Source organism: Acomys minous (assembly GCF_964271855.1).
Source record: "Acomys minous genome assembly, chromosome: 9".
NCBI classification, from domain to species: Eukaryota; Metazoa; Chordata; class Mammalia; order Rodentia; family Muridae; genus Acomys; species Acomys minous.
The window spans coordinates 74,380,253-74,405,894 of NC_140490.1; the positions used below are offsets into that span (position 1 = coordinate 74,380,253).

A 25,642-nucleotide genomic window follows, 5' to 3' on the forward strand; every position below is an offset into this window, starting at 1 on the left:
AAGTGGGGTTTTGAAGTCTCCCACTATTAATGTGTGGTTTAAGCTTTGTTAATAGTTGTTTTATAAATGTGGGTGTCCTGTATTGGGAATGTAGATGTTTAGAATCGTGATATGATCTTGGTTGGCTTTATCTTTCACGAGTATGAAGTGTCCTTACTCATCATTTTTTATTAATTTTGGTTGAAAGTCTATTTAATTAGATATTAAAATGGCTACACTAGCTTGCTTCTTGTGTCTGTTTGCTTGGAATATTTTTCCATCCTTTTAACCTGAGTTAATGTCTATCCTTATGGCTGAGATGTGTTTCTTGAATGCAGAAGAATGTTGCCTCTTGTTTATGCATCCTTTCAGTTAATCTGTTCCTTTTTATTGGATAATTGAGACCATTGATGTTGAGAGATATTAATGACCACTGACTGTTAAGTCCCAGTATCTGTTTGAGGTAGTGTATGTAGAGCCTCTTATTCTGTCTTTGGCTGGGCTTTGAATATCCTGCCCTCAAGCCCCGGGGTTTTGGGTCCTAGGCTCAGATCACCATAGACTACCTGAACTCCTGTTGGCTTCTGGTAGTTGTTTAGGTCTCTGCCTGCTCCAATCAGGTAGTGGGGCCTAGGTTCTGTCCACCAGGGAGACAGCAGCTACCGCCTTCTGATTGTTGTTGGTTGGCTAGATTTCTGCCCTATCCTCTCCAGCCTGCCCAGCCTCTCCCAAGAGCATGTGAATCCCTGGCAGGCTGTGGAGCCTGGCTAGGCTGGGTCCGTTGTGACCACTTGTGCCAGGACAGTCCTTTGGTACTGGCAGCTAGGCTCTTGCCTGGCCCATCTCAGAAAGCACTGCTGTGGCTGGACAAAGTGTCCACAGTAGTCTGGGCCCCCGTGTGGCACCTGGGCCTTCTGTGGACTGGTGTGGAGTGGGTAGGTGGGGATCTGAGGACAGATCCACCCATTTCAAGATTTCCCTAGGCCAGGAGCTCTGTTGCTTCACTGCTGGGCTGATTTTAGACCCATTAACCGAGTTCATGCTGCTGAGCAAGGCCATAGCTCACAGCTCTCAGGCAGTCAGGTCCAGGCTCTAGTTACTGGGCTGCCATCCTCCATGGGCTGCCGGGTTACTGGAGGTCAGACTCACCCATAGTCCACACTGTATTCCCCAGCTCCTGTGGTCGGTGGCTCCCGTTAGCATCTGTGATTTCCTCCCTGTAGATCAGACATGTCTTCATTGCTGCTATCTTGGAATTCCCTTGAAATTTGTCTTTCTGAGTCAGACTTAAGATGCTGTTCTCCAATTGTATTCATATTCCAGCAAACGATAAAAATTTCATTCCATTGTAGCTAAATACAACTCAACTCTGTATATACACCATATTTTATTTCTCTGTTCATATGTGAACAAACATCTTGGCTAGTCCCATAACATAGCTACTGTGAATAGTGTTGTTACAGTAGAGATGGAGGTTCAGGTATCTCTGATGTAGTGGCTTATAATCCTTTGGTATATATCCATAAGTAGAGCTAGGTAATAATGTTGAAATTTTTGAGGCTCCTCCATACTAGTGTCTGGTAAAGTGGCCTAATTTGCATGTATAAGCATGCAAATTTTCCTCACACCTGCACCAAGAGCTGTTGTTGTTGTGGTTTGTTTTATCATAACCATTATAATAGAGGTGAGATGGATAGATTCTCACTGTAGTTTCGATTTGCATTTGGATGTTGAACTTTTTTGTATATTTCTTGGCAATTTGTACTCTATCTTTTTAGATACATTTTTATTCTATTAGCCCATTTATTAATTGGGTTGTTTGCCTTTTGGATATTTAGAATATTTTTAGTTTATTATATAGTATTGATATTCATCTTCTATCAGATGTATAACAAAAAAGATTTTTCTCTCACTCTGTAGGCTTCCTCTTCACTCAATTTATCATTTTCTTTGTTGATCAGACACATTTCAGTTGCATGCAATCCCATTTGTCATTTCCTAAAGGAATCCTTTTGAGAAACATCTTTACCTATAACTGGAAGGTTTTCTCTGTACAGTTTCAGAGCTCTGACATTAAAGTATTTCATTCATTTTGCTTGTAGAAGGCGAGAGCTGCATATAGTTTTGTTAGTTCAAAAGTGGATATCCAGTTTTCTCAGGACCACTTGGCTAAAAAAGCTGTATTTTCCTCTAATGTATGTTTTTGGTATCTTTGTTCAAATCAGATAGATTTACTTGTGTAGGTTTAAGTGCAGGTCTTCTAGTCTGTTTCACTGATCTTTGACCCTATTTTTTTTTGTGTGTGTGTGCCAGTATCATGCTATTTTCATTACAATGGCTGTGTACTACTCCTTGAAATCAGGTATGGTGACATTTCAAGCACTGCACGAACTAGAGGAATTTATGACCACCAAGTCACTACCACAGGTGATTGCTGGAGGAATCCTAAGTGGTGTGGAGAAAGACAGACCCATCTTCACAACCGCAGGAGAGACTAAAGCACACCCAAATAGTAAAAACAAATGAGAATTAGGAAAGTACTGAACATCACAAAAGCAATCCGTCAATCAGCAAGCAAATTGGGTTCAATAGCACAGGCCTATAATCCCAGCACTCAGGGAGGCAGAGACAGGGGGATCTCTGGGAGTTTGAGGCCAACATGGTCTACAAAGTAAGTTGAAGACAGCCAGGAATACACAGATAAATCCTGTCTCAAAAAACAAACAGACAAACAAACAAAACCACAGAAATTAAAACCACCTTTCAACAATAACTGTAAATGTCAATGCTCTCAGTATTCATATTAATATACACAAATCCAAGCTAGCAGATAGGATTAACAGGATTCATCTATTTGTCACCTACAGAAAAAAGGATAATTATCTGTTAAGTCTTCTCACTGATTAAGCAGCAGATAATTTAATAGCTGTTCACAGAATGCAGAAAAGAAAGGCTCCTTACACACATTGTGAATAAAGTTTCTCTTGATACAAACCAAACTAAATATTGATATCATTCCTGAGAATAGGAAAAAAACAAAAACAAAAAGAAAGCAAACCATGATCAAACAGAGCTAAAAAAAAAAAACAAAAAAAAAACAAAAACTTCCTTTGTTCTTGAAACCTGTTTGTATACACATTAGAGGATTGTTTCCTCTTGTGAGTAGATTAGTGATGAGCTGAAAAGTTCTAGGATTCTCTCAATGGGTTTAAAAAGAGTGCTTGATAAAAAGTGAATCTAGGCAATGTAGGCTTCTTTTCAAAGTAGAAAAGGATTCTAAATTTGATGAGGTATACTTATAATAATTTGGTACAATATGCTCTTTGTGAAATGTGGTGTACATCTTTAAAGTAGGAAAGGAAAATATTTTCTACTAATGCTGCATTCATTGATATCTTAGTGACCATATCTGGCAAAATTCATTATGAGGATCCAGATAAAAATATAGTAATTAGAATACAAAATACAAAAATAATTCTTAAGCACATCATTGGTTTTACAGAAAACTCTAAGGAATGTATTAATATATTATTGTTAAGAATACTTGTCATAAACTGGGCATGGTGTCATATGCCTATAATTCCAGCACTCAGGGAGGCAGAGGTAGGAGGACCTCTGTGAGTTCGGGGCCAGCCTGGTCTACAAATATAGTCCAGGACACCCAAGGCTACACAGAGAAACCCTGTCTCAAAATAATAAAAACAACAACATTAAAAAACAAAAATTAAAAAATTAATGCCTGTCATATTTTAAAACAAAACATTTGAAATTAATTACACCAGCAATACTCTGAAAAATTGAAATGAAAAGTTTAATTTTCCCAAGCAGTTACAATCTATTTCTGAGGCACTTAATAAAAAAATATACAAAGCTTTTATTAAAAATGCTAACACTTTATAAAATATTAAGGATGACTGAAATAAATGGAAATTGTAAAGTAAATGTTTAATGGGTGTAAGATAATATGGTAAAAATATTTTTTCTGCCCGATAGGGATTTCCTGGACTTGGATAAGCTAACTTTGAGATTTATAGAAAAGAGTTAAGGGCCAAGAACCCCTAAGGACAAAGGATAATGCAGGGGTGGATCATAGATCTTGCCAAATGTAACACTGGGACTCATTGCAAAGCCACAGTGATTTAGTCAGTGTGGGATTGGCAGGGGAGTCATAGACCAACAAGCCAGAAACAGCCTCGCATAGAGTAACTGATGGCCGGACTGGTGCTGCAGACTCAGAGGGGAAAGACTGCTCAGGAATCACTCGGGGGAAAAGAAAATCAAATTCTCTCTCTCTCTCTCTCTCTCTCTCTCTCTCTCTCTCTCTCTCTCTCTCTCTCTCTCTCTCTCATTACAATCCAAATTTAATTCTAGATTATAAAAAAATCCATGGAAGATTGAAACCATAAAAGCAACTACCTTTTTAAATTTTGAGATGCAATTGTGAAGATATAATGCAGATGGTTCCACACACCAACAATGACAGTTCTCCAATGATGGTGCCATGTAAACTATCCGGTAGTATCATAGACAGGAGACTGGTCAAGACCAAGACTGGTTTTTACCACTCCCAAGACTTCCTTGTTAGGTTTCCTTTAGCTCCAGAAATTCTTTCCTCTCCACTCTCATCTCTCTTTCAACTTCTTCTTGTTTAGTTTTGTCATCAAGAATGCTATAGAGGCCCAAGTAAAATTGGGGAAAATGGTTAAACAAGCTAAGAATAGCATCTGTTGTCCAGTTTCTGAGTATTGAGAAATTCCAGGCTTAATTAGAGTCCTTTATAGAGCATTCTGGAATGCTGGACCAATTGGGATTGGAATCTCTCTTCTAAGTTGTCCTGCTCCAAAGAGGCACAGCAACTGAACCACCTGATGCTGGAACATGAAGGATGCAGGATGACAGTGTCCAACATTTTGAGAGTAATGAATCCTGTCAGGTCTGATCCAGCATCAGTGTCCAGTTCTTTTGTTCTGAAAACATATAATTTCTCACAAACATACAATACTAAAATTATAAATGTATAAGGTATGCATGATACACAGAACAATTAAAGCTGGTTCTCTGTTCTTTGTATGAGCAGAAAAATGACATCTGTAAATCTTCATTCATTTCATATGAAGAATGACATCTAATAATAATTCACAGGGATTCTGTAGCCAACAAGAAGCATTGTCTATGCCTAGGCATTCAGGTCTCAGCCAGTCTCAGAACTATTCCTATACAGTGGGATTAGCAACATAAATTACTTGCTTATTCTGAAGTTTGAATTCTTCACATCCCCATTGTGTTTCCCTTCCTTGTCCCCTCTCCCTCACTCCCCTAGTACTCAGAAAGGGGAACCCTCCTCCCCTAACATCTGACCTTTTCCTATCAAGTTTCATCTGCACTACCTCAGGCTGGCAAGGCCACACTGCCAAGGAGAAAGGATCAAAGTTGGGGGGCCAGAGTTCAGGTTAGATGTCGATAATGCTTCAATGTTATAGAGTTTTGGGTGACTGTTCAGACAGCAAATTGTCTCTGTTACCTCACTTGGGAAGCTGTTAACCTGCACTCCCTGTATTCTCAGGTAATCAATTTTATTCCTTCTTAAGTCTCTGATGGGGTTGAAGTCCAGATAGTTTTACAATTAAACTTGGTTGTTTAGGGGTTAAGATATTTTTAGGAGGTAGATGTTTTAATTTGATAATGATCAGATATGATAGATATTGATTTACATTCAGAATTTTAGATTCACCAAGATTGGAAAGATGTTTTCTTCAAGGCTGCCAAATATAAATAGCCCCAACACTACAAATGTAACATTTATATAATTCCTGATTATTTCATGGTTCTTCTTGCTTTAGGTAGTATATGGTATACATGTGCAATAATATAAATGTATATGTAAAAATATTTAAGAAAAAAAGAATGCTATAAGAATGGACCCTCCCTATAAAACTATCTCAAATTGTCTCTTTCACTTACTATTAATCATAATGAGTCATGCAGGGTTTCTTTTTGCATTTTTATTATAATTTATTCAGATTACATCCCTATAGTTATCCCCTCAGTTGTATCTTCTTGTTCCCTCCCTCCCCTCCATCTCTCTCTCTGTCTCTCTCTCTCTCTCTGTCTCTCCGTCTCTGTGTCTCTGTCTCTATCTCTGTCTCTCTCTGTCTCTCTCTTTGTCTCTCTGTCTCTGTCTGTCTCTGTGTCTCTGTCTCTCTCTCTCCCTCTCTCTCTCTCTCTCTCTCTCTCTCTCTCTCTCTCTCTCTCTCCTTCCTCCTTCCCTCTTTAATGCAGGCTTTTAGTGGCAATTTGTTTGTTGGTTCTTTTTCATTGCTAAGTAGTAATCCATATCATGGATGTATCACAGTTTGCTTAATGATTCACCAAAGACATCTCTGTGTTTCTAATTTTAGACTATCACAAATAAACTCCTATGAATACTCATGTGTAGATTGATTTTTGTTTTTTCATAGCTTTTCATATATGTTCAAGTATATAAATGCTGGTTGTGGGTGTCTAAAAGTCTATCTATGTATCTATGTATCTATGTATCTATGTATCTATCTATCTATCTATCTATCTATCATCTATTATTTATCATCAATCAGTCATCTATCTATCTATCTATCTATCTATCTATCTATCTATCTATCATCTATCTATTATTTATTATCAATCAGTCATCTATCTATCTATCTATCTATCTATCTATCTATCTATCTATCTACCTATCATCTATCTATTATTTATCATCAATCAGTCATCTATCTATCTATCTATCTATCTATCTATCTATCATCTATCAATCTATCTGATATCTATCTATTCACCTATCATCCACCATATTCTATTTTTAGAAACTACCTGTTTTTTGGAGCAGCCATGGCACCTTACATTTTCACAAGAGGTGTCAGAGTGATCCAATTTCTCCTTTCCAGAAATGAATGTCATTATTTAAAAATGTAGCTCTCTAAAGTATTCTACGGTTTAGGGCCCATGGACTTTCTCTCTTCTGTGTTAGCATGTTCAGTGCTGTTGTCCTTGTTCAGCTCATGTTTAGGTAGCCATGGTGGTGAGATTTTATGGCTATAGCGTCTGACATTACCAGGAGAGATAATCTCATATCAAATTCTCTGTTCCTCTGGCTCTAACCCTCACTTTTTCAATAATCATTGAGCCTTAGGTGTAGCTTTTGGGATTAGATCCACAACTATGTATTTTCATCATTTGGAGGTTTTGTTATTGGTCTCTTAAGACACACACACACACACACACACACACACACACACACACAAACACACTCAGCACCACCACCACAACCACCACCAACAACAACAATGAAAAAAAGAGCAAAGGTAGATGTATGGAAGAATTTGGAGAGAAGACAGGAATGGAAAATGATGTAATTAAATTAATCTCAGAAAAACAATAAAAATATATTATTTTATTCTTATTTTTAAGTTCATGCTCTATTGAGATAGGATATGTAAGCTCCTACATAGATTATGTGCATCTCAGAAACTACAGTTTATACCAGGTGTGGGATATCGCCTTTTGAGTTGTTGGCCATAAGTTTCTTGAGACCTTCAAAACAATATAGAATATTTCCTTACTCTAGGATGCCCACCAAAACTTGATGGTAAGACCCTATTGTAGAAGATATCACATACATTGGTCATGACATAGAAAGCTCAAGCTAGCACTGACCAGAGAGATTTCTTCCTGGTGTCTAGCTTTTGCAGTACTGAAAGGTGCTGTGTGGAGTGTTTGGGGATAGGAACATAGGGTGAGTTGTCAACAGTATTACCCAGTTTTGAACCATGTGACTCTAGTAATGACTTACATGGAAAAATGTTCCATAGGTGCAATAGAGGCAAGAATGTTATGTGGGCAACCAACTGCTTTCTAGTTGGATTTATGGCCCATTTCACATTAGTAAACACAAGCCTGCACTGTACTTCTGCCCATGAACCCATGATTGAAAAGCTTGGAGGCCTCTGGAGGGGATCTACAACTGTTATTCTTTAAAATTAATGTCTTACTAAACTGTTCTCTAAATTTATATCTTCATATACAAAGATTAGTGCAGCTCTGAGACCTTGTCAGAGAAATCTCTTTCTGCAATGGATGGAAGCGCACACCTAGTGAAAGAGCGGGGAGTCGGTGTCAGCAAAGTGCTCAGCCGTGGGTGGCATAACTATATCACATCTCTCCAAGGCTCGGGGTCCATCGCAGAAGAGAGGGTGGCAGGATTGGGGCAGCAGAGATCCAGGAGGCCTGGAAAGATACAGTACCTTTCTGGACACGACAGGATTGCCAAACTCAAGAACTCACAGCAGCAGTGGTTGCTTCCTATTGTAGTGTAGCAGTTTCCTCCAAGATTAAGACCTCACACTTTGGAAAGAAGCTCATTAAACGCAGGATAGTAAAAGGAAGGTAAATCAACACAATGTTTCAGATAAAGTGCTAAAAGGGAGAGGGAACAGAATATTCTTAGTCATATGCTTGCTAATACAGAATATTTATAGGGAGATAAAGCCAAAAATGTTCTAAGGGGAGGTGAAACACTCCATCCTGCAGGGAAATTCCTTAAGCTGGGAAAGTAAACTTAACCCATTGGCTTCAGGAAGTCCCTAAAACTGACCAAATTTATTAGATTCCTTCTTCCTCAAATATAGAGAAATGATGAGGGATGCTGGGATTATCCCAGACACGTTGGCTGCCTAGAAGAATAAGAGACCAGTTGGACAGAACAGATAAGAGCCAGGCACTCTGTAAAGGACATTTTCTAAACTGTTGAGCTGCCTACTGGTTGTGTAGTATGTTCCTGGTTTCTAGCTTTTGTGAAGTGTTGTCATCCATGCTGACTCAGATTTGATGGTGCAGCATACATAACCCCTTATGCAATATTCCTATAAGTAACTCCTTGAAGGTCCCATTAATTCATCTAGTTTGACTTGGCTGGTATATGTATATTTTCTATTGTTGGTTCCATTCTTGGGTCAGTAGACATTTGTTTTTTTCTCCCAGAAATAATATCACACAAGACCTGCACAAAGTCAAGCCAGCCAATGTTCTGCTGTGGTAGGGAGTTATGAAGCCCAGCTGTAAATTGAGGAGCTGTGGGGGAGTTGGTGTCTTCTGGATGAAGGAGAGGCAATTTTCTTTAAGGGTATTGCTCCTGGTGGGTTGACTTTAATCTAGTGGATGACATCACATCTGGAGATATATAGACAGCACAAATAGGAGTTGTTGACTTATACTGAGAATGGGACATGGTGTTGTAGCATGAGGGGGTTGGAGTCAGTCCAGAAAAAGGTGGGGTGAATGTGATATTAACACACTTTTAAGGGGAAAAAAGAGTTTAAGTTGAAGTTTCTTGTTTTTGTTTTGTTTTTCTGTTTTGGAAATAGTTCTGTTCACTGTTTAGAAAGCTATCTTTTCTCTGGCTTATTTGTTCCTTTGGCAAGAATTGCTTAGACATGCCCGTGTGGATCTCTTACTGAGTTCTCAGCTCTGTTCTCTTTATTTCCACCAGCAGTCTGCTCTGCTAATACTGTTTTCTCTTAGCCACCCAGTGTAGAGCATCTATATGAGATTCAGGGCATCTTAATATCAGATAGATTCAATCTCATTTTATTGTTATTTTCAAAATTGTTAAACTAGATTTTAGTCTAGTATTTTTCATATAGATTTTTGAACAAGAATACTTTTTAAACTATAAAAATGTGAATCTTCACAAAAACCGCATCAAACTTCTACATTTTAGGATATTTGATATCTGTTACGTTGAGTATCCTGACCATTAACATGGTATGTTTCTCTACGTGTTGAAGTCAGCTTTGATTTATTCTCTCAGCACTTTTAGCTTCCAGCTTATGCACTCGTGTTTCGTTATGGTTAAATCTCAGTGTTTAATTCCTTTGTAGTGATATTACCGTTAGTATTTTGTTGATGCTCTTTTTTATATTTAAAAAATTTTTTATCTTTTTTCTTTTCTGTAATTTGGCTTTTGTTTGTTTGCTTGTCAGGGGTATTATTATATATCCTGACAGGCAAGGCTTTAAATTATTATTAAGATGAAAAATATATTCACTGTCAAAGGAAATGAAGGAAATATAAGTTAAAGATTCACAAAGATAAACTGGTCAAGTCAAAACACTCACAGTACTAGGTTTTGCCAAAGAATGTAAAGCAATTGCAAATAACCCATTTAGAAACTCTTTTAAAACATGGCTATTACCTATTAAATTGAATATACATATTTTTATCTGTTAACAATTCTACCTTAATGTATATGTCCTAGGGAAATACTTTCCTAAAGAACTGGGCCAATTGTTGCATTTTTAGGCACAGTAAAATAATTTGAGAGCACACAGGGAAAGATTACGTTACTAAATTATGGTGTATTTACAGGAGCATATCAACCTAACTAGTGAGTACACTGTGGGAAAAAGTACTTCTCCTGTCAACAACAGTTACTGTCATTACATCCTCAGCTGGCTGTGGGATCATGAGCTTCCCCACCCTTCAGTACTGTGTGCTGACAGGCCCAGTCTTGTGCAGCTCTATCTATAATCAGCCCTAATGAAACTCACTGGGGTATCAAAAAGGAAAAAATTACTTTAAAAGGCACGAAAGGAGAAGGGGCCTAATTGGGAAAATGAAAAGGTCAGCAAGGATGGGAGGATAAAAACAGAGAAACAGGATGAATACATGAAAATCCATTGGATGTAATAGTATATATTAGAAAGTCACAAAAACCATCATGTTTAATCTAGACCAATTAAAAACTACAAAGTTATGGTATTTTATCCAGTACTATACTTCACACTGATGGCCATGATTAGCCTTCAGCCATATGCTTCAAAATAGTTACATCATGCAAACAATGTCCAGAGAAAAAGCTAGTCAGGGAAAACATATGCATGATTTCACTGTGGGAAATGTTGTGAGTTAATTAAATACTTAATTGTTAGCAGTTTACACTAACTGCTTTGTGGAACAAGTATAAAAATAAGAAAACGAGTAATAAAATTGAGTGGTTATTTGGGATTTCATCTTAGTTTGAGAACACTTGGGATATTATAACTTTATTATTCTAGTGATGGGTTCATGTGTGCTCATTTTATCAGTAGTTTTGAACTATGAATATATTACAATGGCCCTTTGCATGATTTTAATATATTTGAGCATATATTCATATATATGCATATAGGTATCCATATATGTATATGTGTGTGTGACTGTTCTACATACATGTATGTATGTGTACCACATACGTGTCTGGTACCTGTGGAGGACAGGAGAAGGCATCACATTCCCTGGGACTGGAATTACAGAGAGTTGTGCGCTGCCATGTGGACCATGAACTGCAGCAGCAGCGTGAGCTCATAACAAGCCATCTCTCCAACCCCAGAGTTACCAGTTCTTGAAATCGAAGAGGAAGAGGCTTGTGTGTATTAACTTGAAAATGAGGTTTAGCTATAGAAACTGAGCCCACGGGGAAGTCAGATGCGATGAAGCCATGTTTCATGAGACTCTTAGTGTACTAATAAACATTAAAAGTAGGAGGGAAACTAAGATAAGAAAAGGAAGGACCAAAAATGCAATAAAGGGAAAGGAATTTGGTCAACGAAGTAAGAAAGCTCCAACCAGCAGTGTTTAAAGCTGCTCTCCATTACATAGGTAAGACCTTGCTATTTGTTCCATGGCTTCCTGCTATTTCTGTATTTTCTATGGGAAGTTTTATAAGCAATTGAGCTATCTTGCAGGCTGTAACTATTATAAGTTTTTTCTTTGCTTATGGAACTTCTCAACTACTATTTCAAAAATATTCTTCTTACACTGAGAAGTTGATACTACATGCTGAAGGATCTTGATCTGAAATTCAAAATGCTCCAAAACTGAAATTTCCTGAATGCTTTGATACCACAAATGGAAAATTCCATCTGATATTATAGGTTGTATCATAATATAGGTCCACTAGGAAAACATCCCGTAAAATTAGTTTCAGACTAGAATATAAAATATATATGAAACATAAATCATATGATATACTTGAGTGTATATCCTTTCCAAGATATGTTATTAGGCATGTGACTATTTCAGCATTGGAAAAATACTTAAGAACCATGTCATAAACATGTCACATAAGGGGTGTTTGAGTTGAATAATGAGATTAACTCATCGCTTTTGTTTCCTGAGACACTGTTGCATGTTTTGGAAGTTTTTCTTTCCTGAATTTTCCTAATGGAGGAGATGGCTGATTGTGTTCTTCAGGTTTGGTGGACGTAGTTTACATTACAAATGGGGTATTCCTTGTTATTAATTCATAGGTCACTCATGACCATGCCTCTTCAAGGGCTGTTCAGCCCAGCCCCTGGAATATCTCCCCATGTTTGCAGTATAGCCCCAAAGGTTAGCCTTAGGGAGTGCTAAATGAAGGCGCTGCAGCGCAACCCTGGGAATCTGTAAGGAAGACCCTAAAAGTACACATATTGTGGAAGAACTCTGTGTCTAGGGAAATCTAGTGTCTGGTAAAATGGTTAAACAACAGCCCTACCAAATGATAAAACCAAAAACAAAGCTATTGCTAGTCATCCAATTAATCCAGTTTTGTTTAAGAAAATTCAATAGATATGTATTGAATATCTACCAAATATATAGCAGCTTTCCACCAGATTTTATTGCATAACAGGAACAGACCTGTAGCTACATTTAATTAGAATTTCTTGAGCAGGCCTGTAAGCTTCTGGAAGGTGAGGGCCTTGCTTTTCCTATGGCCTCAGTTTTCTTTGGCACTTTACAACTGCCACATTAGTATCTGTGTTCCAGCATAGTGGCACATGTCTTTAATCCCATCACTTTGAAGACAGAGACAGGTGTGTCTCTTGTCAGTTTTAGGCCAGCCTGGTCTACCCAGTGAGTCCCAGAACAGCCAGAGCTACATAATGATACCCAGTCTTGAAAGCAAAACAAAACAAGCAAGACCCCCTCCAAACCTGCATTAGTGTTTGTCCTCGTTATCAATTAACACTTGTTCCTGAGGATGCATTTAATACATGTGTGCTGCTCACCACAGTGTGTTCTTGGTGGAGCCAGAGCTTGAACACTGTATCTTGACTGTGGTGGAAAGAGTGGCCATTTTCTGTGAGCTCACGTGGTACCAGGGCCACGAATATCCTCTCACTTAATCCCTACCGATGCCACAGAGAAATCACTACGCTCTAGTAGTGAGGATCTGGGCCTCAGCATTCTCCAGTGCTCGGCCCACACCAGCTGCTGGATCTGTCCTCCTCACATTCTGGGTGCAATCCCTTCCTTCTGCACGGCTTTTTGCATTGTGCCAGAGTATTCTTGGCTTTCTACAAGGAAGCAGTTTAATTTATTAATTAAGTGTGCCTCCTGGTGCGAAGCAATCCCTTTAGCTTCATTGCTTCATTTAACTGACTTATTTTTACAGATTAACCACATTAGATAGTTATTTTAATGGTAAATCAATTTATACTTCTGTAGTTTTTTGTTTTCCTTGACTGACTGTCCAACTGCCAGGATGCTCTAAGTCACTAGCATTAGAGGTACTTACTTACAGCCCAAGGTCAGCTACCTATTGCTTGTGGACTCTTGGGCCAGGACTGATCTTCTTCAAGCTTCCATTATCCTATTGGGTAGAAGATACTGCTTCCAGCCTGGTCTTGTCAATAGAAGATTTAATGAAATATGTATTTAGTTCTTAATGTAATGGACCTCTTTACAGAGCTTTGCTATAACTGCTGATATTGCATTTATTACAGCTTTGGTTAGCTTTAATATGCAATTTCAGGGTAATCTCTGTTGAATGATCTTCACTGGCCACTTTGACCTGAGTCATTTTGTTTGAAACCAGGCAGAATTAACTACTTGCTTCTCATCAGATACTGCTCCTTCCTTGTGGAACTTTGTTATGTTCTAGGTTGGCTAAGGTCTCTTGTTCCCTATCCCCTCTCTCACAATTACAGACAAAATTGGTGCAAATTCATTCATTACTGCCTGTCCCTCCTTTCTGCCTAACATATCAGAGTTGTGTGGAGTTTGTTGAATTAAGTGAATTTTTCAAATGGAGATTCACAGTAAATTGCATAGAGTCATCTTCTTCTGGGCATCTTTGCTAATGCCAGTGCTCGTACCACCTCAGTTTTGATATGTGTAAAGAAAATATACCTTTGAGCTGGTTTTCTTGCTTTCCATGAAAGTTTTGCATTGGATAGAGGGCGTCAGTGTGTGTGTGTGTGTGTGTGTGTGTGTGTGTGTGTGTGTGTAGCAGGGGTTCTCGAGATTGAACCTAGGGTCTCGCACACAACACTTTACTTATATCCAGAGCCCCGTACCTTCTCTTTCAATTTTTAGACAGGGTCTTATTAATTTGTCCAGGTTGACTTTCAAATCACTTTGTAGCCCAGGTAGGATTTGCATTTGGAATACTCCTGCCTCAGTATCCCAAGCAGCTTGAATTATAGGCTGGTGTCCATCGGGGCCAGCTGAGGGGTTGGGGGTATCAGTTTTTAAATTTTGGCTTTTTTATTTGTTTTTCTAGTGTTACATTACAGACTTTCTTCTTCTTCCATAGGACTTTATAAAGGACTTACTTTTCTTTAAACTCGTATTTCCCACATCACTCTAAGGTATACATTTCTCACCCCATCATTAATACATTACCATTTGACTGTCATTAGGCTGTCACTCTAAAAAACCCTTGAGAAAGAAAGAGAGTCCTTATTTTAAGTAGGCCTGATACTTTGCTAAAGAGGTTAGTGCACTATCGAAAATTCTATTCTTGGCAAGAATAGGCTTTTGAAACATCAAGAAGAAGTGAAATTTAGAGGAGCTACCAAACAATGAAAGGTCTAGTGAGAAAAATAAGTAAAGTATGGGAGGAAACAGCCAATTCTAAACTGCCAAAGGACACAACTCATGTAGGAGTTCCAGGGAAGGATTTGTCTTTATTTTGAAATAACCTAATTTGCAATAAAAGGAACCTGAATGGTCAGATTGAATTTAAAGTCACAAAATCCACTTGAAGAAAACTTAATAGGTTCAAGTCCACGAAGGACTGGCAAGGAGACTGGTGAGAAGTGCCCTGCTCTGTCCTAGGACCCAAGCTGGTTCCAAACACGCCCCATCAGACTGTCTATGCCTGCTTGTTCCTTCAGCTCATAGAATCTGATGCTCTTTCTTCTGGCCTTCTTGAGCACCAGCCTCCTTCCACAATATACACACAATTTTTTAAAAATCTCTATGAATATCCCTGAAGATTTTCGGGTCCATTTTTAGTGGCTATAGAACAAAACAATTTTATTTAAATTTTTGTATTAAAGTTCGAGATACCAGAGTCTTGGCCACATGAGAAAAGGAAGGGGAGACATTGACTAACCCTTCCCCAGGAAGCGTTAGAGAAGCGGTGGCAGAGGGCATGCCTCAGTTTCCAGTGAAGCTTTGATGAGGCAGCTCACTGAAGTGAGTAGGTGACACTGATGGGAAGATGCGGTCTTTTGGCTTCTGAGAGATTTGAAAACAATACTGGGCAAAGCTCCACAAAGAAGGTTGGAGAATTACCCAAGATCCCAGGTCACTGGGAAGTTTTCCAGGGACAGTACTGTCTCTGGGATGATGAGACCTGAGCCGTGAGAAAAAAAACCCACCGGGCGTTATCAGCTCCACACTGTTCACTAAAAGGTGACTGTCTGCCAAGCGAGGTGGTAAAGCGAGCTCCTCCTACAGAGCTCAGCCCAGCCCATTTGGCTTTGTTGTACAAATGTCACGACAGATAACAGAGAGAGATGGCACTTAGCTTCTTGTGCCAAACATCAGACAACTTCGTATTTTTGTTTAAAGCTAAGTATTGATCAGGTAAGAGTCTCAAGCAGGAATTCCTGCGTGCAGACAAGCACTCAAGCTAGAGGTGGAGGGAGTGTCATCCCTAACGCTTCTGGGAAGTTTTTTTTTTCAATCAACTGCCGCTAGCTCTCGCTTCACAAAACTTTGACATATGTCCCTTGACCTTTACCAACTACCCTTTCACGTTTGACACTTAACATTTGCTATGTGATTAAAATTCAGCGTTAATTAATTTCAACGCTATCAGTTAAGTTATATTTAGCTAAGAACACTCACTTTTGTCTTTTGTGAGTAGCACTGCCGCGCTATTACAAAGAGGTAGTCAGGAGGGCAACAGAGATACGAGAAGAGAAGAATGATTCAGTGTGTGGATAATTGTTTCGAGTGAAATTTAGCTTGGTATTTTTGTTCCTGTCCTCAGCAGAACTGAGATTTAGCACCTCCGGCTGGCATTTAGCCCCCACCCCCACAGAGAAGGAGGCTGTGCTGGGTGGATGCTGAGAATGAGCCACACCAGAATTAAATTATAGCACAGTTCTAACACTGGCAAGGGTTTTCTCTGGCCAGCTCTTGTGTACAAACCTGGTGATGCCAAAAGAAAAGCAAGGTATAGCTAGCAAGGCTCTCCATACGGGATGGCTCGGGCCTGATCAGTGGGGGTTGGATACTTGTTAGAGAGTTACTTTCTGAAACAGTGGCCATTCCTCACAAAACCTTGGTGCATACAAGAATACTTAAGCATAACTGATATGTATATCCAGCCTTAAAAGGTTACCTATGAATCTGTCTTGTTGATGACTTAGTTCATAGTGTGACCAAAGTGCTTATTAGCAGTAGATATTGCTCACATCTCATTTTCCTATTTTCCGGAGCACTTTTTTCTCAAGGAGGATATGTTTTTATTGGCTTCTTTATTCCATGCACCTTTACCCTATGAATGCATTAAGGTAACAGTGTAGTTGGCTAAATCTGAACCTCAAAATGCTATAGAACCATTGTCGCTGCTATTCTGGTATGAACTCAAACTCCTTAAATGCACTGCACCACTGAAATGCTTCTGTCATACACAGGATAGAAAGAGAGGCCTACCCTCATTTGGCAATGAAGGAGAAGCATGGTTTATACTTGCTGACAATCCAACAATCCAGGTTGGACCCTTTGAGTATTCTCAAGTATTCCTCTAGCTGTTTAAAATATGACTTAGGTCATAGTGTAACCAAAGTGCTTCTTAGAAATAAATACCACCCCATCTCATTTTCCTATTAGTATTTTTTTCAAGGGAGAATATGTTTTTATTGGTTCCTTTAGTCCACACGCATTTATTCTATAATATAATGTGATTATATATGTATATATATATGTGTGTGTGTGTACATATACATACATATACATGTACAAATATATACATACATGTATATAAACAGTGATAATTGTTCTAAATTTTTTTATCTATAGTAACTCAACTTTTATGGTCCAGAGTCTAACTCCAAGCCATCATGACACACTCCATGAATAGGCAAAGCAATTTGATTATATCTAGCAGATTTTGGATTCTTGAACAACATTAACAAAAATTTAGCCTACATTTCCAGGTTTTGTAGTCAGATAACAAGGCATGCAGGTGTACATCCCTGGTGAGATGCTGTAGTAGTATCCGACTTGGGGTCTTAGATCCCAAGCCATGTTTATTTTTGTTCCTAAGGGAACACTCAAAAGCTGATCTTGGTCCCAGCACAGAAAATCTATTCAGCCCTCTAGCATGAGGTTTTTGGCTTTTCCTGTGTCCGTTCATCAGAGTCCTATTCTGTAGAACTTAAAAAGTCTTTTCATTGTTGAAAATATCACTGGGTTAACCTCCCTGCCTAAGTCCCTGACCTGGGCCTTCCCAAGGCTCTTTCTCAATTGACTCTGCTAATATGATATCTCAATATTCTTGTATCCTTCATCCCCAGCTGTGACTTGCCCATTGGACACTCCGATTACCCTTCACACTGGAATGATCTCCTACTTCCAATGAATAGATTCCAGGAATGCATGTGTATCTCTAGCGGGCTTCTCTGGTCCAGGTCCTAGTTTCCCTCCTCTCTTTCTGGCTACAATTTAATTTGCTCAGGTTCTGCCATTTCTTAATGGAAAAAGGGGGAGGGGTGACTTCTGACATTAGAGTAGCACACTTAGATGAAAGGGGGGAGATGACAAACTAGATTTAAAGTAAGTAAATGTTTTGAAGTGCAGGAAGATTTTGTACAAGTTTATTTTCTAATTCATGAAACTCAACCTTTTTTTGCTTCAATTGGTGTATATGACAATTTTCAGATGAAAGTTGGAGACCTCTGTTTTGTAATATCTTTCTTCAATGTTAACTAAGAAGATGGCTGTGTATATATTTTGCGATTGGAGCTAGTTTCCTTCTGTGAGCTATTTTCTGGTTTCTCTTTTCAGGTGTTGCACAATGGCCTTGTGATGGAGATGAATCATCCCACTGTGGGGAAGATCTCAGTCCCAGGTTTGACACTTTTTTTGTTGTTGTTATTTTTCTTAGCACCTTCATTCATCAATTGTGCATATGCTCCCTACAGCAGGGAGCTGAAGTCTTTCTCAAAAACTTATTGAAGAACAATTCAAACAATTCCCCTTTTTATACAAGGGGAATGCTTTGACTATAACTACCCATAAGAATGTACGCCAAGCCTACAGGCTATGTCTTTTCTCTAAAGAATGTTGAAATAGTTCAGTGACAAAAATGCTCATGTTTCCTCATTTCACATTATGCAGCTATGTGCACATGAAAGCACATTATGCAATTATCAATAGATAAATAATAATATGATATAGCCAAGAAATGTTCATGTGAAGATAGAAAGGAGAAACAGGGATGTGGGACAGGGCATCTCTCATAACTATGACCTACTGTATAGATCTTGACTTTCCAGATCAAAACTTTAAGTATTTTCATTAATAAACTTAGGTTTGTAAACGTTGACTCATACCACAAAAACTCACAAAAGTCTATAGCTTGAGCAAAATGCTATTTTTATTTCCAGAGGCGCCAGGAGCCTCACACCACTCCCAGAGCATCCCGTTTTTACATTTCATGAACAACCTGATAGTGATTATTTCCTAAAGCTTCTCAGATAGTGACCATTGATAACTAAAACCATGTGACAAGAGGAGGAGTGACGGATAGAATCAAACTGAGGGAATGTTGGTGTGTCAGGGGATAAGGAGGGTTCTGTATTGATTAGGAAGATAACTGAGGGAGTCACACGGGCATAGCCTATAAATGTCACATGATGTTTAGAAAGAGGTTGAAAAAAATGTTGATGAAGTCTAAGGAGGCCCTTTATTCATTCATCCATATAATGAACATATGGTGCATGCCAGGTATTGCTTCTGATTCTATTAATAAAAAAAATAAATGAGACAACTTGCACCCCACATGCAGACGTTATACTTATCAATATGTCAAGTAGTAAAGACTATAAGTGTCTGCTTCTGAAACTGTAAATAAAGGAGAGCAAAGTGTGCTTCATAGAGACTGACAAGGGCACAGAGGCCTCCTGTAGTTTGTGGGGCCGGGAAACATCTATTTAGTAGGATGTTTTACAAGCTAAGATTGAAGAGAAACAGAGGCCGGCTTTTGTAGAATAGAAGAGCAGGGTGAAGCCTGATGTAGGAAAGATCAGGACAGACCGTGGGGCTGATAAAGATGCTTAGAGCACAGGCAGAAGCTTGAGACCCCAACCAACCGGGACTTACCCCATTAGTAAGAGAGCAAAGTAACTTAGAGTGTCAAGTCAGGACATTACTACAAGACTTTATATTATGGTTTCTTAAATGTGTTAGAATCCAAATGGCAATTGTAGTGCTTTTAGTCTGAGAAGACCTTAAAAGTATTTTGTTCGTTTTCTAACTTTTTCACAGCGGAAGTGGTTTGTTTGTTTTTTTGTTTTTGTTTTTTTTGTTTTTGTTTTTGTTTTTGTTTTTGTTTTTTTACAAAAAGTCTCTACATTTTCAGCAAACCAAAGGAAAAATGTTGCTAGTTGCTACATGAAGAGCCCAGCCAATTGTCTCTCCGGCTTTGCCCACTCCACATGCTAGGATTAACCAGTGTCCCTCCTTAGAAATGAGAGCACTGTTATTTAAACTTTTTCTGAGGTGATGTGTTTTTCTGAAGACATGTGGGCAAATGTCTTCTTGCCCAAAATAAGGCACCAAAACCAGAAACAAAGAAATGGTCTGCTCAAGTATAGCTTTGAGAATTAGTGAGTCTAATGTGGTTACTTACAGGAACATGGCAATGGATTACTCACAGAGACATGGCTACTTATAAGCAATTATAACACTGAAGAATAACTCCCATCCCCTCTAGTAACTGTTAACTACATACATACTTTGGAAAGGGGCACTTCATAATCCCGTCTTCCTTAGCAATGGTTATAAATCTTTGATGTGGTGCTTGAGTCCTCCACTCTCCATAACTGAAAACCAGCAGGCCTGGTTTTAAGTGGCTATCAGGAGAATATTCACAGTTGCTGGCAGTTCAAGAGAAAATAGCCCCGCCATGCTCATAGGACAATTTCACAACAAACCCAAAAACAGAGTTCTGAACTACTGATCTAAGTTGCCTCCATATCTTACAGATGAGGTCACAGAGTCAATGGCATCCCCATAAATTAGAAGAAAAAGCCTCCATTTTAAAGATGATACAGTTGAAGAAAAGTAGAACCCAATGGAGAGTGTAGGAGAAACTCATTGGAGAGGACACTTTCTCCATTGATCTGATGTGAATTTGCTGATTTTTATGGAAAAAGAATAAAGAAACAGTCTCAGGAAAGAAATTTGTTGTTGTTGTTGTTTGCTCTTGTTTTTAAATTTCTGGAAGAGAAGACTGTCCACTATGGTTAATTTAATCTGTGAATGTATCAGATAGTTATGGTGATGATAATGACACATAACAAATAACCACAAAACCTTAGTTGCAATCTACTTCTTTATTGCATGTGTGTGATCAGATACTGCCATGGCATCAGATGGGTGGCTTTTTTTCTGATTAGCAGTGGCTGTCTTAATTTCTCACTGCATGCTGGCCTCAGTTCTGCTAGGTGTGTCTCTCATGTCCCCATGACAAATGACTGATCAGAAAATACAGTGTCATTTAAGGTATTGACATAGAACCAAAAAACCTATTTGCCATTGACTAAGGCCACTTTAATCTGTTTCCATAGGGCAGGAAACACCCAAGCCTTTGAGACAACTTTGCAGTGGAGGATGTGAGCTTAAGGATGCACAAATAACTGGGAGCAATGGTGTTCTCAGCTCTCTTGTACTATCTCCTTTGTGGTTTTTTCCCCTGTAGATGATTTCCTTTTAATTTATATACAATTCAAGAGTCCTTTTTCTATGTCTATTTTACTGACAAGATTTCTTTCTATAGACTTATCAGTATGAAAAATTTCCAACTTCAGGCTCATTACTTTTTGGTGATCTAATAGAGACATATTTTGAATTTTGTAAACATAGATCTATAGATTTGCATCTAAATATATTCATCTTTATGTTTATAGTAAAGTTCTTACTAAATATTAACTAACCTCACCTATATTTCCTTTGTTATTAATGAACTATGACACATGTTCAATTTTCATATGTTGCATAGTTAGTGTCTTAGTCATTACTGGTAACTTATATCCTGAAAAAGAATATATTGGTTTTTTTTGCTTTATTAATTTATTCTTGTTACATCTCAATGGTTATCCCATCACTTGTATCCTCCCATTCTTCCCTCCCTCCCATTTTCCCCTTATTCCCCTCCCCTATGACTGTTCCTGAGGGGGATTACCTCCCCCTGTATATGTTCATATGGTATCAAGTCTCTTCTTGGTAACCTGCTGTCCTTCCTCTGAGTGCCACCAGGTCTCCCCCTCCAGTGGACATGGTCAAAGTTGAGGCACCAGAGTATGTGAGAAAGTAATATCCCACTCTCCACTCTACTGTGGAGAGTGTTCTGACCATTGTCTAGATCTGGGTAGGGGTTTAAGGTTTACCGTCTGTATTGTCCTTGGCTGGTGCCTTAGTTTGAGCGGGACCCCTGGGCCCAAATCTGCCTATCATAATGTTCTACTTGTAGGCTTCTAGGACCCTCTGGATCCTTCTACTTTGCCATTCTCCCATGCTTCTCTCATCTAGAGTCCCACTAGAATGTCCTCCCCTCTGTCTCGGTTTCCTGGTAAGTGAAGGCTTTTGTGGGACATGCCCCTTGGGCTAATATGCAGATATAAGTGAGTATATACCATTTGAGTCTTTCTGCTTCTGGGTTAACTCATTCATTATGATCATTTCTAGCTCAATCCATTTATCCACAAATTTCAAGAATTCCTTGTTTTTAATAGCTGAATAGTATTCCATAGTGTATATGTACCACAGTTTCTTTATCCATTCTTCTATTGAGGGACACTTAGGCTGTTTCCATGTTTTGGCTATTATGAATAAGGCTGCTATGAACATGGTTGAGCAAATTTTCTTGTTGTGTGCTGGAGCATCTTCTGGGTATATTCCAAGGAGTGGAATAGCTGGGTCTTGAGGAAGCCCTATTCCCATTTTTCTGAGATAGCACCAGATAGATTTCCAAAGTGGTTGTACTAGTTTGCATTCCCACCAGCAATGAAGGAGTGTTCCTTTCTCCCCACATCCTCGCCAGCATGTGGTGTCGCTTGAATTTTTGGTCTTAGCCATTCTGATGGGTGTAAGATGGAATCTCAGAGTTGTTTTGATTTGCATTTCCCTGATGATTAAGGAGGTTGAGCATTTCTTTAAGTGTTTCTCAGCCATTTGATATTCCTCTGTTGAGAATTCTCTGTTTAGTTCCAAGCCCCATTTCTCAATTGGGTTATTTGGTTTGGTGATGTTTAATTTCTTGAGTTCTTTATATATTTTGGATATTAGACCTTTGTCAGATGTAGGGTTGGTGAAGATCTTTTCCCAGTTTGTAGGCTGTCGCTTTGTTCTCTTGACAGTGTCTCCTGCCTTACAGAAGCTTCTCAGACTCATGAGGTCCCATTTATTAATTGTTGACATTAATGTCTGGGCTGTTGGTGTTCTGTTCAGGAAGTTGTCTCCTGTGCCAATATGTTCCAGGCTCTTCCCCACTTTTTCTTCTAAGTGACTTAGTGTCTCTGGTTTTATGTTGAGGTCTTTAATCCACTTGGATTTGAGTTTTGTACAAGGTGACAAATATGGGTCCAGTTGCATTTTTTTACACATAGACATCCAGTTAGACCAGCACCATTTGTTGAAGATGCTATCCCTTTTCCATCGAATGGATTTGGCTTCTTTGTCGAAAATCAAGTGACCATATGTGTTTGGATTCATATCTGGGTCTTCAATTCGATTCCACTGATCAACCAGCCTGTTGCTGTGCCAGTACCATGCTGTTTTAATTGCTATTGCTTTATAGTACAATTTGAGATCAGGTATGGAGACTCCTCCGGAGCACCTTTTATTGTACAAGATTGTTTTAGCTATTCTGGGTTTTTTGTTTTTCCATATGAAGTTCAGAATTGAACTTTCAATGTGTTTTAAAAATTGTGTGGGTATTTTGATAGGGATTGCATTGAATCTGTAGATTGCTTTTGGTAGGATGGCCATTGAAAAAGAATATATTGGTTTTTGGAGACAGAGTCTCAGTATGTAGTTGTAGCTGACCTGGAACCTACTATGTAGGCCCAGCTGGCCTGTAACTCACTATGAAGACCAGGCTGGCTTCATATCTGTAGCATTCATCCTGCCTCTCCATCAAAGGTGCAGAGATTGCAGTGTGAGCAGCCACATCTGGCCTCGGAGCATCCTTAGGCAGCATCTGGTACCTTATTTTTAGACGTCAAATCCACATGGTGTTCCCTCAGCTAAGAGTTCCTACATAGGTACCAGCTTATTACACCCCAAACTACTTCTTAACCACTGTCAAATACTTACCTTTCACACACACACACACACTCTCTCTCTCTCTCTCTCTCTCTCTCTCTCTCTCTCTCTCTCTCTCTCTCACACACACACACACACACACACACACACTAACTAACTAACTAAAATCTGCATTCTCTTCACTATTCAAGGATGCTAGAAGGGGTCAGCCCTGACAGAGCTTACAGTTTGTAGGCAAAGCAGGCAGAGACAAGAAATATGGACAAGATGGATGAGTGTTTCCATGGAAACCTGGAGGCTGTAGCAAATGCTCTCAGTGCCTGGACCAAAGAGACCCTGCATAGTATATAGACTGAAGAAAGTTCCTCTGAGCGGTGTGGTGTAAATAGATCTTTAAGTACTGTTCTGTGTCCCAGAAAAGGGCATGAGAATATGCTAGAATTGAGAAAACAGAAAGAGAAGGCTCATGGTTACTCTAGAGAGTGATCGTGATGCCATATGAATGAGGTCTTACATAGAACTAATGATGGAGCTAAAACTAAGTCAGAGATTTCAAAGCCATCTATGGCAGTGTCTCTCTGGTTCTTCTGTCTGAAGTTTGAAAGTGGGGGTTGGAACTGGAGCTTGGACCGAAACCTCAATTCCAGCAGAGCAGAAGATCATCGATCGATTTTAGGAGTGATTTCCGTTTCCACCGAAGACTTCTGTTAAATTTACAGTGTCCTCAGTTTTAAACTGTGAAACCGATTTTTAAAAAAGACAGCTTATTAAATATAGAAAATAAAGTCATATTCAAGTCCCAGCAGAAGTTCTACAATAAGACAGATGATATAAACACCAACTGACTGTCACTTTAATGGAAAGAGCTTGCATAAATTATTGTGAAGTCTGTCAGTTCTCACTGAACCGCTCACTGAATCTTCTTGCCATGCCACCGGCCATTGACCTATTAGCCGGAGCTGATCCTGATGTCCTCCCATATTCTGTGGAAGTGCCAAGATGGCCTTGGTGCTGTGCCCTGAACTCCAAAGGCTGTCACTGTAATAGACTTTGATGTGTATTTCTAAAGTTGCTCACTAGAACCTTTCAAATTCTTACCCGTGAACACACATAGTGATCATTTGACTCCAGGTTCTCCTGGGCAGCGTTCAATGGTGACGGCATCAGTGCTGTCTCTGAGGGGATGCAGCCTTGTATGCATGTGGAAGGATTCCAAATTATTTTAAATAAAAATTTCCCTACATTTTTCTACATAGTATTTTAATATTCACACTTAGAACTTACCAGTTTAAACCAGCAGGTAGTAGATAAAGCAGGAAGAGTCACCACCAATTTGAATAAGTGAAGCTTGCGCTGAATTATTGGAAACATTTTAAACTTTAGTGAATTTTTAAAATTTGGGTTCCTTGCTAGACTTTTCATAAGGGATGTCCTAAAACATCCTTCTGGCTTTGATACAGAAAGTCTCTGTGTTCATAAAGTTAGGAGGGAAAATCATATCAGCACTGCCTGAACCAACTTAGTATTAGAAGCAATTATAAACAAAAACAAAAAACAAACAACAAAGCTTTAAGAGATGATCTGTGGCAAGTTTTTTCCATATGAGTTTTTAAATCAACATACTTTGGAAACATCTGGAATTTTCACGTCTTTCGATTGTTTGCAGATTAAGGCATGATCAGGAAATGCAGTGGCTACCTCATCTCTTCTGTGGGTGGGCGGACATCTTCTGCGCCGTGGACGCTGACGCCATTCCCTGTCACTTCCGTGTTTTTTCTTCCCTTCAGATGTAAAAGTAGATGTTTCTTAAATCAGAGTATAATTAAACTTTTATACTATGTGTCAGCAATTAGGAAAACTGTCACAAATCTTACCGGGC

At 38.9% G+C, this 25,642-nt stretch overlaps 1 protein-coding gene across 4 annotated transcripts in view; it reads left to right on the top strand.

The window, feature by feature from the left end:
• The window catches only part of SUGCT (succinyl-CoA:glutarate-CoA transferase), a 701,020-nt gene that overhangs the window by 578,899 nt on the left and 96,479 nt on the right, over positions 1-25,642 (top strand). For 3 of the 4 annotated variants that reach the window (XM_084796224.1, XM_084796223.1, XM_084796225.1), the window contains one exon: positions 18,283-18,346. The exons of the other annotated variant lie outside the window; for it this stretch is intronic. In XM_084796224.1, coding sequence (XP_084652350.1) covers positions 18,283-18,346 — 64 coding nt within the window. The remainder of the gene's footprint in view (positions 1-18,282; positions 18,347-25,642) is intronic. 4 annotated transcript variants of the gene reach the window in all.